General features: G+C 37.3%; 1 protein-coding gene and 1 pseudogene across 1 annotated transcript; both read left to right on the forward strand.

Annotated features, from left to right (window-relative positions):
- The first annotated feature begins 4136 nt into the window (after positions 1–4136).
- On the forward strand, positions 4137–10391 carry LOC106366356. Its single transcript, XM_013805953.3, has 14 exons — positions 4137–4580; positions 4960–5610; positions 5884–6081; positions 6168–6479; positions 6798–6922; positions 7000–8109; positions 8257–8398; positions 8489–8645; positions 8726–8889; positions 8980–9062; positions 9343–9442; positions 9702–9763; positions 9861–10011; positions 10104–10391. Exons 1-14 carry the CDS (start codon positions 4428–4430, stop codon positions 10275–10277), a joined length of 3582 nt encoding a protein of 1193 aa, XP_013661407.2. The 5' UTR covers positions 4137–4427; the 3' UTR covers positions 10278–10391.
- A 316-nt stretch (positions 10392–10707) lies between these two features.
- Positions 10708–15430, forward strand: LOC106355750 (annotated as a pseudogene).
- Positions 15431–15838: the final 408 nt, after the last annotated feature.

Consider the following 15838-nt stretch of genomic DNA (forward strand, 5'->3'; position numbering starts at 1 on the left):
GGTTAGAGAGATAGATCGATTTGAAGTTCCGCCTGATTTAGGGTTTATGTGGACGGATTTTAGGTTAGAGTTTTGTCTCAGGGTCTAGAGACTATCGTGCTGATAACGTGTTGTAAACGAAGGGTTTTTAGACTGAATATTTTCGTGTGTGTCTGTATATTATTACTCAATCAAAGTGTTCCCTTATATAGGGGTTACAAGGAATAGGAAAAAAAATTTATCCAAAACCTAATACAACATGAAATAGGAAAAGATCTAAAACATAGAAAAGGAAAACATCATATATCTAATGTCGGCAAAAGGATAGGCCGACTCTCTCTCCTCAGCCGCCGATTCTCTCTCCTCTTGGACACGCCTGTGGTTGGGTCTGGTCGTGGCTGATGGGCCAGCCTGGTCGTGGCCTGATGGGCCAGCCTGGTCGTGGCCTGATGGGCCATCTCTTCTTGTCTTGGTTAATGGCAATCCACAATGTTCATAACAAATTTTAAAATATATATATTTTTTTTAATAAACTATAATAGCGATTATTACGTGCGATTATAATGAAACTCTTTCGAAAGAATTAATTAACAGAGCATACATAAAACGCTATCTAAAGTGCTCGAGAAAAGATTGCGGGGGAAGATACAACGTTCGCCATAACGCTGTGCTATCTTGCAATAGCGTTTTCCTCATGCTATATATGAGATGTTTTTTTGTAGCGCATGTTTAGAATATCATACATCACTAAGCGATTTTCATGTTATTTACCCTTTTTTTTTTCCTTTTAGGTGAGACCGACGAAAAGGAGTGGCATGTACCGGATTGGTGCTTTGGGGCTGTTTTCCTTTTCTTTATTTTTTAGACTTTCGCATTCTGATTTATCGACATTTATTCGAGTTATTGGATTCCCGGTGTTTGGAAACGAATTTTGAATATTAATAAAAATAGAGATTTCAAAATTTTAATTATTTTATTTTATTTGGAAAGTACGGATGTCATACATGTGTTAGGCTTAAGGAGAGATCCGATTGGGCATAGATCTGTTTGGATAACTTAAGTTGGAAATGTAGATAAGTAAATTCATTAATGGCTTTTTGTAGTTAGCCAATTTTTTATTTAAAAATAAAATAAAATATAAATTATTTATGGGAAATTCTTTAGACTATCAATAAAAAAGTTTTTTTTTATCATAAATATAAAAATAGCACACATGGATCAAAATAATCAAAATATTTTATTAAAAAGAGAAACTACATTTATACCCTAATGGTTAACTAAATTAGTTTTGTGGTTTAGATTTGAGGTGTCGGATTTGAAGAATTATCGGATTTTAAAAAAAAATTGATTTTCTTAAAAAAACAATTGAATTGGAAAACGTATTTTTCAAAATAGAAATTTAATTATTTATATAGATATATATATATATATATATATATATATATATAATAACGATATAAAATTCTTTTATCTATTTAATGAAATATCATTTTTTTCTTGTGTGCTTTTTTGGACAAAAAAATCTATTAGTGTCTTTTAGAAATAATTCCCATGATTTGTTATAGAGGGTTTTTTAGAGGTTATACGGAAATATTACATTATTGTCCTACGATATTTGAGAGGGATCATTCTCAAATGGTCCAAAAGGGGTTTGATTTTTCTAATATGGACCCATGCCATTTTCTTTTTATTTTACTTTTAAATTTGAATATGAATCTAGGTAAAATGACTAAAAACCAAAGAACTTAAACATATTTACTAATCGATGCCATTATTATTTTACCCAGAATTTGATCCGAATCCGAATCTGAATCCTGACCCAAAACCTAACCCAGTTTTAATCCTAAATCTTCTTCTTCCCTTTTTTCTTTTCCATTGATATCTCTTTCACCTTAAACCAAAAAGAAAAAAATTTCTTCAAACATTCACCGACTTTCTATTTTTTATCCTAAATCGTTCAACCCATAGTCATCTTTAAACAAGTCTATCTTATCCATAATCAATTTTCATCTTTTACGTACGAGATTCAAGATAAAGAAGAACACAAAAATATTACCAGTACAACTCAAACTAGTACAATTAAAACGAGTATAACTAGTACATATAGATTGAGTATAACTAGTACACATGACACAACTATAACGCATATAACTAATAAAACTTTGCAATATGAATTAAACGAACACTTTACCATCATGTCACTAACTTATATTTTTGTCTTGTTCGCCAATCCGTTCTCTTTCATGTTACACCATTGTTTTACTTCTTCTCGATATTAGGTTTGCTCACGGATTCGTCGCGGATCGATCCCTGATAAAATGGATTCGATTTCTTGGGCTTGATAATGCCTCAGTTCATGCTAATTCATTTTTAGACGAAGAAACTAATCTCCGCTCTTGTCTACGTGTTGTAGCCGGAGCTACTCTTTTTGGCTCCCAACATTACCTTCTCATGCGATTTAAAATGTTCATTACTATCAAAAATAGAACTTCATAAAGACTGAAACTTCTGAAATTGGCAACTGAGAGAGAGATAGCCAGAGGGAGAAGAAGCTAGTGATTTCTTTACTCATTTTGGTACCTATATAATTTAGTATATATGTAAATTTTACAAAATTTGTCTTAGTCCAGTGTTTTAATGCTTAGTTTGTTGCTTCTCTAAGTGTGGGCTCAAGTAATAGTGAGTGTTTTAATTAGTTTAGTTAAAACAATCGTCGGTTAACTAACCAAACATTAGTCAAAGTAGTTTTTTATGTTAATATTAAAGTTCAGATATGAAATCAAAATTATTGTTCAGTTTGGGTATGAAATCGCATTTACTCATTGTTCAGGTCTGAAAAGGGACGACCAAAATTGTACGGGTTGAAATCATCACTTTTTTCTTATCCGACTAAACATGGTTTAACGCTTGACTAACGAGGTAGGATTTCATATTACGGAGTTAAGTTTGGGTCGGAATTTTTTAAAAAATCTCAGTTGAGGAATGATTTCACACTTATGTTTTGTTTAGGTCTAAAAAGCACAATGCAAATTGTTGGGGTCTAAAAAAAGCTCTTTTGCCGCGGCAGAGAGGTGAAAATGATCAATACTATTAAATTAGGAACATGCCCAGTTGATAATAGTTAAGTCCAAATTATAATTTAATAATACATTCCTTTTTAATATAACTACAAAGAAAATAAAATGTAACCACCACTTTATTTGCTAAATAATTGGCGGCCACCACCATAAAATGTAACCACCACTTTTTTAAATAAAAATATGAATAGGTAATAATATATAATGTTAGTTTTTCGATTTGTTACCTAATAATATGGACCTTATAAAATCTAATTTCTGGAATATAGATCAGATCTATAGTAACGTCAGTTTTTTTCTTTTGTAACTTCCATCCAAAATTCTTGGTACAAACACATATATTACACACAGTTTTTGCTTTTTGAAAAAAATATATTACCTACAGTTATATATATATATATATTAACAAATATTCCTTATTTTTGGGTTTTTATCAAACGTGGTTTGATCCTGAGCTTTTTTAATTTAATCATCACTCCATGGATTTAAGTGGAATGAATTTTGAGTATTGTATACTTTTAAATGGAAATCTAATAATAACATTATATAAATAATTATATATGAAATAAAATCATGAAAATTTAATGAAAATATATAATTTTATCTATTTAATTGCTAAACAAAATTGTAACTATACTTTCTTATTTTAAAAAATAAAATTAACCACTATTTAGGATTAAAGTTCAAAATTAATGAATGAAATGACTATGACACAATTGTATAGTTATGCAACATCAAAAATTCAATACATCAAAACCTCTTACTAATAATTTTTTTTTAAAAATATTATACACAAATATATAAATTAAAATTTTATAACATATAAGAAAAAAAATGCAGAAAATGTAACATATTTACATAAAAAAAAAAAATAGAAACCAACATTATACCCAAACTTGAAACAGAGATTAAGATCTAAAATAGACAAATACGATTACAAAAAAATGGGCATATGTATATATAATTACAAAGAAACGAGTGTATGCCGGCGGATCAACCTTTAAATTACTATTATTTTATAAAATATATTTTTATTGATTACATAAAAAGCACAAATATAACTACAAAAAAAATATAAATATGAAAATTAAATTTTTTTAAGAAATTTGTTTAAAAAAGTATACCGGCTCTTTTTGAAGAGCGGGGCAGAATATAGAATAATGATTGAAGCTAAACTTTTATTAATCCTTTGATCGATTGAGATTAGTTTCGGTGGTGTGAGATATATTTTTATAGCATTTGGTCCATTTTAGAATAGAGTGCACTTGAGAGCCATTATAGAATTTGAATACTTTCCGGTGGGACGAGCAACTGATTGTTCCCAATCTGCTCGTCTTTCTAGTGATTGTTTCTCCTCCATCTTGAGAAATAATGGCGGTGGCGACGAGCCTCGCTTCGCTTCTCGAGAAGCTCAAAGTGGAGGAGCCTTACCTTCCACCAAGGAATTGGGAATCCTTACATTCTCAGAGCGGCCGATTTCCTCTTCCAATTCGTGCTTCTCCTCCGTCTTCTTCCTCTGTCTCTGTAAGTTTACGATTTATGCTTTTCATGTTTGTATGTGTGGATACAGGAACTTGCTTTTAGCTCTTGAGTGGCTAGGATAGGATCGGAAACCTAATTGGGGATTTGGGGGAAAAAGAATCAATTTTATTGATTTGATTTTAGTTAAGATGTGGTACAGTAGGCGAAATCATTATATTAGGGAAGCTTACGATTTGAAGAAACCTTGATGTTCTCAGATTACTATTCTTAGTAATTACTTGTTATTCAGAACAATGGAATATCTCTAAATGCTTAGATGAGAGATGTATATGGTCCTCTTTTTTTTTTGTATATATATATATTATGCGGCTAGTAATTGAGACTGCTTCTCCTTTCCGCCACGTTTTGTTGCTTGTAATAGGAATCAAGCTTGGTTAGGTTGGCGTTGAATGCTCTGCAAGGTGTTGAGTCTTCTCTTATTAGCATAGGGAAACTCTCTTCTCTATTATGCTCTGAGCCCGCTGATAGGACCACCCACCACATACCAAGCTTGTGGCATCGGTTGTCAAGCACTGACGCATTGGGACAGATTCTTAGAGACATAGGCTGCTTTGGTTCTTTGGTCTTTCTTCTCCATAGTTTTGTAGGCCATTTCACGAGCTTGAAGTTGGAAGTTGAGGGACAGGGGAGCTGCTATACTCTTGTTAATCAGGCTTTTGCTATTGCTGTGAGAAAGGTCCTAGAAGGCTATATATCTGGTCTGGATACATTATGTGCATCTGTACAACTGAGGCGTTCATCTAACATTGTGGACGGCTCTGGCCGTGGTCCCTCTTCGCTAGGCTGCCTTACCAACGTAGCTCACCCAAATATAACATTGTTGGAAGTTTTTCTACATACTAGAGAGTTACGAACACAGATTGAAGCTCTTGCCAACATATGTGACTTGTATGATATATCCCTATCTTATTGTGTCTCCCCTTGGGAATGCCTGTTTACTGAAGCAACCACACAGTTTCATGGGTTCTACAAAGGAAGTGACCTGCTTACTTACTTATATTCACAACTTAAGGTTAGGCTAAGTTATATTACTTTTTAGTGTTCGTCTAATTATATTTTTTCATGAAAATGTGCACTTCTAGTAAGTCCTGGATTTAAATGCTTTAAAGAAACTTGGAAGAATATTAATGCATGGCATTTAAATAATTATTTGCACCTTGTGATGTAGACCAATTTATTTGATGATTACAGATCCAAGTTATGCTTACAAACTATCCTTACTACACAAAGAACTTGTAAATTTTGATTTCTTTCTGATGACTTTTCCCGACAATTTCTGTTGTAGGTTGCTGATCCTGCTCATAGTGCTATGGTTAAGTTTTTGTTCCTGAAAACATGTGAGCCATATTGCGAGTTTATAAGATCTTGGATTTATAAGGCCGAACTTAACGATCCTCATAAAGAGTTCATTGTGGAATGTATCACTGAATCGACATCTTTTTCTTGGAATACGGCTGGCATCTCCCGGTTGAAGAGGGCCAGGGTAATACTTTGTTCTCTTTTTCTGCATCGTTGATTTTAGTATCATTTATACACTGATAGTAGATTGATTCAATTTCTGCACTCTAGGAGCAAGAAGGAGGGCTTGTTCCATGTTTCTTGGATGGCTTCTTGGAACCTATACTAAGGGCTGGTCAACAGCTCCAAGTAATTACAAAACTTCTTGAATTGTGCAATCTTTCTGCATCTGGACTCAGAAATTATGCAGATCTTCTTCCCTGTTGGACGCATTATTCTTCCTCTAGTCTAGTGTACCCATCTCCAATAACTTTCAGCAAATTGCATATAGAAGTGATGATACAGAAAAGAGACGATTACTACAGAAGAATGCAAGAAAAACTTTGTGTCCTTTCAAGAAAGTTTGAACTGTTCCTTGGGCAGGTATCGTACTTCTTTTGATTTTTGTTTACCAATCATTATCTTGATATTATTTTCGAAGCTATGGTCTTTTTGGTTTATGTTTCTGATGACACTCTCATTGCTATTCTAGTTCTGGAAATCATGAGTATTGTATATCCCAAACAAGATCAAATATTTACTTTCTATCCTACATTATAAATCTATCAGATTATTTCAAAAACACACCATTGTAGAAGCGCGTTAGTGTTAGGCCTCATCCTAGCTGTCAGTTTTGCATGCGAAGCTATCATTTCTGCAAGAATTTTTTCAGGTTTACTTCTATTGACATTTGAAATTTAGGTTCCTGGAGCAACATCTTTGCCAATTTCCTTTGGTGAAGGAGAAAGACTTGAGAAAAGTTCCGGTAATTTCACACTGGATGAGAGTTTACTAGTTCCTTCAACAGTTGCAATGGACTTGGCCAGGTGATTTTCCTGATGACACATATCATTTACTCCCAGCCTCCCGAACGTGAATTGATGAAATTTTCTTGGGATTTTAGGGACCAGAGTGGTTCAGAGTCTGATGACCAGAAAACAGAAGATAGATGGTTTTCAGAGATAGATGCGTCATGCTCATCTGAATCTTCATCGACTAGGGACTTTTCTGAATCTGATGTTGGAATGCTTGATTTTCAAAGTACATTAGCGGGGCCTTTACCAAATTATTTATCAGCTCTACTTTTTTCTGTTGCCTCTGCTGGGAAATGTGATGAGAACCTGGCTCAGCATGGTGAGTCGGGTTATATAGACAATAATTTTGTGACGAAAGATGAGAAAGCAGATACTCATCGCCAGTGGATGGATATTGAGCCAGAAGAGTCAACTGAAGCGTGTGAGGTTGATAAATTTAGAGGGCTTCTTTCTATTAAGTCATGGCCCCTCGGCGGATTACCTAGAAATCCATTTATTGTTGATAAACACGCGGAAGATGACAAACAATATCCACCAACTGATTCCGGAGATAAGATGGAGCAGAGGGGTTCAATGAATACTGATGAAAGCACGCTTTTATTAAACAACATTCCCACCGGCATTAGTTGTCTAAAGCAGGAGAGAAAGCATGATTTGATGGAAAACTGTTCCTCATCAAAATTATATTTGTTGAAAGAAACAAAGGTAAACTACCCGTACGAGGTGCTTAGTATGAATCCTATGCTGAGATGTGATTTCCTGCGCAAGAATGGAAACATAAACAGAAGGGACCAGGCAAAATTGTTGCCTTGGTTTGACTTTTCTGCGGTAGATAACCCTTCCAAGACATGTCTAGCCAGGATACCTGTAGGATTCCGTGTTGATGATTCCTTGGAATATCACAGTTCTCAGACTGATAGAAAGAGTCATTTCCATGCCAACCAAGAATGTGGCATAGATAGTCCTGATGTTGAAGATCCAAAAGTTTCTTGCAGTCATTTATCTTCAGGTTTTAAAGGTCGCGCTGAAGAAAATAAGTCAAATGTACCTGGTGGAAGTAGATGGGAGGGTATGCTTCTTAGATCAAATAACCCTGAAACTAGTGCACTTAGTGATTGCAGACAGAGCTCCTCTCCCACATTTGAATTGCCACTAGATTTTGTTATAGACAAGTGTCTACTGCAGGAAATACTTCTTCAGTATCCTTCTCGATTCTTTCATTTGCTATAGATATACGTCTTTAAGTTTATAACTCAGCTGTCATTTCCCTTTCTAGGGGTGTTTTCGTTTTTAACGAAAACACGTCATGATTGTTCACGTATCACTTTTCCCTTAACAAAGAACAGATATAACTTCGTCAGTAAGCTAGCTATTAAGTTGCTCGAAGAAGGATTTGGCTTGAAAGAACATCTGCTAGCACTGCGCAGATATCATTTTATGGAGCTAGCAGATTGGGCAGATGTGTTTGTAGTGTCCCTTTGGCATCATGTAAGTATTCTGTCAATCTATTTTATTGAGATGATTCTTTTTAATATCTACTGATAATGCTTATATATTTCCCTTCATTGGATTCCTCAGAAATGGCTTGTTACGGAGGCAGATAAGAGAATTGCAGAAATCCAAGGGTTTCTAGAATCATCAATTCAGAGATCATCATGTGAACGAGACACTTGTAAAGACAGGTTATTTTTGTACAAAAGACAAGGCACAATGCATCTCCCGCCATCAACCATTGGTATGGTCTTCCACATCTCAAATTTATTAATTATGACTGGTGGATTGTTAATCTGATACTCTGATTTGTGCAATCCACAGGAGTGCGATCTTTTGATTTCCTAGGGTTGGGGTATCGAGTTGACTGGCCGATCAGTATAATTGTAACATGTGATGCGCTGAAAGCATATGCTGATGTATTCAGCTTTCTGGTTCAAGTGAAACTAGCAGCCTATGCATTAGCTGACGTTTGGTGTTCACTGAAGGTAAAGGTTCAGCTTTGTTGATTCACTGCTTGTGATAAATCTTGTAGTCTTCTGGGATTTGATGCCGCAGTGACTGTAATGTCTTTTTAGGATGTACGACATACAATGCATGAGAATAAAGAGGGGATAGCGAAGCAAGAACTCCGGTGGTTGAACATATTAATGAAACTAAGGTAAATTTAAATACAAAATCTTCATATTTGCATAATTTATTGGTGACTCGTTGAGCGAAGTATCTATGAGGCAATGCGACTGCATGAGCTTAGGTATTGTAATCATATTTCGTCTGGCGCATGGCCGTTTATAAGAGTAACAGATAAGTGAAAATGCTAAATGTCTTTTGATAAATGTTTGTATCTCTGTGCTTGTATGATATAACATAATGCAATTTTTAGATAAAAGGAGTCCCTATGTTCTCCGGGGTATCTTTGACGTCTTTCTTCTCTGTGTCAGGCATCAGGTCAACCATTTTGTATCAACACTACAACAATATGTACATTCGGAATTGTCTCACGTATCATGGTCCAAGTTCCTTCATTCCCTGAAGAATAAGGTCTGGGCTCTACACTTTATTTAGTCAAAATATAAAATGTGCTTCTCTGATGGCATGTTACCTGAAAGGAAGATTCTTTGTTTGATTGTTGAGTTAGAGCGCATTAAGCAGAACTTCTGTGAAGATAGCTTATTGGTACTGGTTTAACGTAATTTTCTTAGCTACCCTGAAACCTGTATAGTTTTCTTGTAAATCCAGTGGCGGGTTTTCTCTTTAACTGGTATCCTGCATCGTTAGAATTAAGGAACTGGTTTTTCAGGTGAAGGATATGATGGATCTTGAGTCTGTGCATATGGTTTATCTAAGTGAAGCTCTGAGCATGTAAGTCTTGTAATCTATCGGTTTTCAGAAGAAGCCATAATTCAGTGGCAAAAGAAATAACATTTGCGTCTGGTCTGATTTTAAAAATACATGCCAGATGTTTCCTATCTGATGAAACCCGAGTCGTATCAAACGTCATAGAGAACATATTACAATGCGCACTGGACTTCCGGTCTTGTCTTCCCCAAGGCACAGGTCGAGTTCCAAACGATTCATGGACAAACACGCTAGGCATAGACACATGTCAGGTAAAAGAAGAAGTTACCAAATTCTTTTTTTTTTCTTTTCTTTTGTTGTTGCGAGAGCCTTGAGTTTTTATATTATTCAAATCATGAAACAGGTGATGATGGTGAAGCAGAAGTTTGAGAAAGAGATGAAGGATCTGTATATGTGTCACCGGAGATCACCAAAACATGGGAGGTTTGGGCTCTCTCGCTTCTGGGATTGCCTCAACTTCAACCTTTACTATTCAGAGATCCTACATGACTCTAACATCTTCCCTCTCATTCCTTAGAAATCCAATATCTGATATTCTTTTTGTTGTATATTTTGTGTGTATGAAAATTAAAAAACTTGTGTTTCAATTCAATATAGTTTTCGCACTATTAAGTATCAAATTAATTCTCTTGCCAAAGGTGTTCATTTGTGGCCATTTTGATTTTTTTATCAAGCAATAAAAGACCTAAAAATGATCAAAAATAACCAATCATAATTAGACTGTGGTGGGAAAGCATCTATATTTGCAACGTGATTATATTTTCTGTTAAAGATTTGTGTATATATAGATTGTTTCTTTTAGTGGGCATCTCCTATGGTTACCATTTGGCAACGTAACACAAGTGTAGGAAAATAAAATATAGGAAAAGTCAATTTAGTGGCGAAAGCGATTGCCCTCAAAGATCTCAGAGTCGGTAATATTTATCACTTTTATACGTGGACAAAGCAGTAGTCAGAAGAATATAATACTACGCACTTGCGCAGAATAAGTGATGGAGAGATAAGAAAGAGAGAGAGAGAATGAGCTTGGTTTTCGCCATTAATGGACAAAGGTTCGAGCTTGAACTCTCGTCCGTGGACCCTTCAACAACTTTGTTGGAGTTCCTCCGCTACCAGACTCCTTTCAAGAGCGTCAAACTCAGCTGCGGCGAAGGTGAGTGATTATTGCTAAATTACCCTTTGTCTTCTTTATTTGATTACAGTTCTTCTTGTCTTGGTTTAGGAGGATGTGGTGCTTGTGTTGTTCTCCTCTCCAAATACGATCCTATCCTCAAAAACGTGGAAGATTTCACAGTCAGCTCTTGCCTCACACTCCTCTGCAGCGTAAACCATTGCAGCATCACAACATCAGAAGGACTTGGAAACAGCAGAGACGGTTTCCACTCCATTCACAATCGGTTCTCCGGTTTTCACGCCTCTCAGTGTGGTTTCTGCACACCGGGAATGTCTGTTTCTCTCTTCTCTGCACTCCTAGACTCTACATCTTCTTCCTCTGAGTTTACAGTTGTTGAAGCGGAGAAAGCTGTCTCCGGGAACTTGTGTCGGTGTACCGGATACCGCCCAATCATTGATGCTTGCAAGAGCTTTGCTTCTGATGTAGACATTGAGGATCTTGGCTTCAACTCTTTCTGTAAGAAAACTAGCTTGCCTCGCTTTGATAGTGAGAAGCGTGTCTGTACATTTCCAGAGTTTCTCAAGGATGATGAGATTAAGTCTACTGATTCTGGAACGCTTAAATGGTGTAGCCCGGGGAGTGTTGAGGAGCTTCAAATTATACTGGGAGCTTGTAAGGCTAATAGTGATGTAGTTTCTGTGAAACTGGTTGCTGGTAATACTAGTACAGGATACTACAAGGATGAAAAAGAGCGGAATTACGATAGATACGTGGATCTTACTCGAATAGCCGAGATGAGAGAGATAAGAGAAAGTCACAATGGGGTTGAGATCGGAGCTGTGGCAACAATATCTAAAGTGTTTGCTGCTCTAAAAGAGATTCACATGTTTGGGAAGCTCGCTGCTCATATGGAGAAGATCGCTGCCAGGTTTATCAGGAACTTTGCTAGCATTGGAGGAAACCTTGTAATGGCTCAGAGGAAACATTTTCCTTCTGACATGGCCACTATACTTCTTGCAGCTGGCGCATCGGTTAACATTATGAGCTTGTCGAGAGGACTCGAGAAGGTAACACTTGAACAGTTTCTCCAGGGACCTCCTCTTGATGTTTATGATCTGGTTTTGAGTATCGAAATACCGTTTTGGCATCATGAAGCTTCTTCTGGAGATTTGGTCTTTGAAACCTACAGAGCAGCACCTCGTCCGCTGGGAAGCGCTCTGGCTTACTTGAATGCTGCTTTCCTAGCTGAAGTGAATTTGGATACAAAGTAGATTGTTAACTGTCGATTGGCCTTTGGAGCTTACGGGACCAAACACGCCATTAGGTGTAAGGAAGTTGAGGAGTTTCTCTCTGGGAAACTACTTACTGACAATGTTCTCTATGAAGCTATTACCTTACTTGGCAAGATCGTTAAGCCACAAGAGGGTACAAGCAATCCTGCTTATAGATCAAGCTTAGCTCAAGGCTTTCTTTTCAACTTCTTTCACTCCTTAGAGAAACCTGGGCACCACTTGGATCAGCCAATGTTGTCTTCTTCACAACATGTTCCAATAGACAAAGAATTTTATCCGGTTGGTGATCCCGCTATTAAATCTGGAGCATCACTTCAAGCTTCTGGGGAGGCTGTTTATGTGGATGATATTCCAGCGCCCACAAACTGCCTCTATGGAGCTTTCATCTACAGCACAAAGCCATCCGCAAAGATAAAAGGTATTCGTTTCAAGGATAACTCGGTACCTGATGGAGTGGTTGCCGTCATTTCTTGCGAGGATGTTCCTAAAAGTGGAAAGAATGTGGGTTTTAAGTTTGCGTCTTTCACTGAGCCCTTATTTGCAGATGAGTTAACCCTTCATGTTGGCCAATGCATCGCACTCGTGGTAAGTCTAGTGTCAATGAGTTTTAAGTTATGTTCCATCACACTAGCAAACACACATAATATATTTTTTTCGCAGGTTGCGGATACGCAGAGGCATGCAGATACTGCAGCTAATCTTGCAGTAGTTGATTACGAAACGGAGGATATGGAACCACCAATCTTGTCTGTGGAAGAGGCTGTTAACAAATCTAGCCTGTTTGAGATTTATCCTTTCTTATATCCACAACAAGTTGGAGACACCTTAAAAGGAATGTCCGAAGCTGATCATCGAATTCTCAGTTCCCAAGTATGTATTTGTGATTCTAGTCTCTCTTTCTCTCCTTCACTTTCTTTTTTGTGAAAAAAAAAGGACTTTGAAATGAAACAGATAAGACTTGGGTCGCAATACTTCTTCTACATGGAGACGCAAACAGCTCTTGCAGTGCCAGATGAAGACAACTCCATTGTAGTCTATAGTTCATGTCAGATCCCTCAGTACGTACACTCCACGGTCGCTACTTGCCTAGGCATCCCTGAAAACAAGGTCCGCATCATAACCAGACGTGTCGGTGGAGGCTTTGGAGGAAAAGCTGTCAAAGCAATGCCGGTAAGTTTTTTTTATATTAAATGTCTTCTTTTCACTCACTTTCTGCGCAAGAAACGTCAAAGCTTTCCATCTTCTCAGGTTGCAGCAGCGTGCGCTGTTGCTGCTAATAAACTGCAGCGTCCTGTGCGGACATATGTAAACCGTAAGACTGATATGATCATGACTGGTGGGAGGCATCCAATGAAGATAACCTACAGCGTTGGATTCAAATCCACAGGGAAGATCACAGCTTTGGAGCTAGAGATACTTATTGACGCAGGAGCAACTCTTGGTCTAAGCGGGCTGATGCCATCAAATATCATTGGGGCGTTGAAGAAGTACAATTGGGGAGCCTTATCTTTTGATATCAAACTTTGCAAAACGAACCTGGTAAGTAAAGCAATCATGAGAGCACCAGGGGATGTTCAGGGTACCTATATCGCCGAAGCCATTATCGAAAATGTAGCTTCTAGCCTCCCCTTGGAGGCTGATACCATAAGAAATATTAATCTCCATACATATGAGAGCTTAGCTCTCTTCTACAAGGATGCTGCTGGTGAGCCACATGAGTATACTTTGTCTTCCATGTGGGATAAGCTGGGTGTATCTTCCAACTTTGAAGAGCGGGTTTCGATTGTCCGAGTGTTCAACGAGTTTAACATATGGAGAAAACGGGGGATATCTCGAGTACCAATCATTTATCCGGTTTCCATGTTTGCAACTCCAGGGAGAGTAAGCGTTTTGAGCGATGGAACAATAGTTGTTGAGGTTGGTGGGATCGAGCTAGGACAAGGTTTATGGACAAAGGTGAAGCAAATGACTAGCTATGCTCTTGGTTTGCTCAAATGTGGTGCAACTGAAGAGCTACTGGATAAGATAAGAGTTGTACAATCAGATACATTGAGTATGGTCCAAGGAAACTTTACAGGAGGTAGCACAACATCTGAGGGAAGCTGCGCAGCTGTTCGTCTCTGCTGCGAAACCTTAGTCAAGAGATTGAAACCTCTAATGGAGAAATCGGATGGTCCCATCAGCTGGAACAAGTTGATTTCTCAGGTTTCTCTTTTTTTTTAAAGACTCACTGACTGCTTCTTGATTTTTTTTTTCTCTCATTAATTCTTGATTCTTATGTATAAACGCAGGCATATGCTCAGTCAGTGAACTTATCAGCTAGTGACTTGTATACTCCAGAAGAAAAACCCACAAAGTACCTGAACTATGGTGTTGCAGTTAGCGAGGTAAGCTTCTCTCTTTGTGTATTATCCCAATTTATCTTCTGAATTTGGAATATAGAAATCGAGTAACTTTTGGTATATCAATCAATATAGGTTGAGGTAGACCTTTTGACCGGACATACCACGGTTCTACAGACAGATATCTTATATGACTCCGGAAAAAGCCTCAATCCGGCTGTCGATTTAGGACAGGTAAATAATAATAATAGAGAGCACACACACAAACACACATTTATTCTTCTTCACTTACAGTTGTGATGGTATTTTTTTTTTTTTAATTCGGTCTTCAGATTGAAGGAGCTTTTGTGCAAGGACTTGGTTTTTTCATGCTTGAAGAGTACATAACCGATTCAGAAGGACTCCTTGTGACACACAGCACATGGACATACAAGATACCGACTGTAGACACCATCCCAAGACAGTTCAACGTTGAGATGCTGAACAGTGGACGCCATGAAATGCGTGTACTCTCTTCTAAAGGTCCGTAGTTTTTTACACACGAAAAAATAATTTGAAGATCTTGGAATTAACTTTTCAGTCATATTGTTTTTGTATGTAAATACAGCTTCAGGAGAGCCTCCTTTGCTACTGGCAGCTTCGGTGCACTGCGCTACAAGAGAGGCGATTAAAGAAGCGCGGAAACAGCTAAGGATGTGGAAGGGTGAGGATGGTCCGCGTTTAATGTTTCAGTTGCCAGTTCCAGCTTCAATGCCCGTTGTCAAGGAGCTTTGTGGTCTAGACATAGTTGAGAGCTATTTGGAATGGAAATCCCTAGTTAACTCGAGTTTATGAGTTAACAGAAAATTTTATATGTTTCTAAGTTTAAGACGGATATAATTATCTTATACTTGCTTAATAATACATGCGTTATTAATTCAAATATCAGTTATTGTCATGCTTTCAAAGAACGTCTATGATCATAAAGACGCAACAATTTGTAAAGTTCTCGTCTGTTGTTTAGCAAAATGGGACATCAATCGAGTGTTCTACATAATATAGTGCCACTGCCAATAGTTCAGCCATGAAGAGATCTAAGGAACAATTCAAGTAAAATGGAGATAGGAATTAGTATTACAGGCTCCTTTTCTGCATTTGAGGTGTTCTGTCAGGTGCGGATGTAAGAATAGTTTTGATGAGGGCAAAACTATTGTTGCATCTGTGTGTCTTAAATCTCTGTGCACCAGTAAAAATCCAGCACTCGTGGATCGTACGCGCAAGGAAGATAAACTCGTTATCAAGGTTGACATCTGGGGGTGCGGCGACCTACGGCCGCCGCGGTACGGTATGC

This window comes from Brassica napus, chromosome C3 (assembly GCF_020379485.1).
Source record: "Brassica napus cultivar Da-Ae chromosome C3, Da-Ae, whole genome shotgun sequence".
Lineage (NCBI taxonomy): Eukaryota > Viridiplantae > Streptophyta > Magnoliopsida > Brassicales > Brassicaceae > Brassica > Brassica napus.

Coding starts and splice junctions, on each gene's coding strand:
- LOC106366356 (XM_013805953.3), top strand. CDS start 4,428: ATGGCGGTGGCGACGAGCCTCGCTTCGCTTCTCGAGAAGCTCAAAGTG. Junction 5,611..5,883: donor ACTTATATTCACAACTTAAG/GTTAGGCTAAGT, acceptor TTTCTGTTGTAG/GTTGCTGATCCTGCTCATAG. Junction 6,480..6,797: donor TTGAACTGTTCCTTGGGCAG/GTATCGTACTTC, acceptor TTTGAAATTTAG/GTTCCTGGAGCAACATCTTT.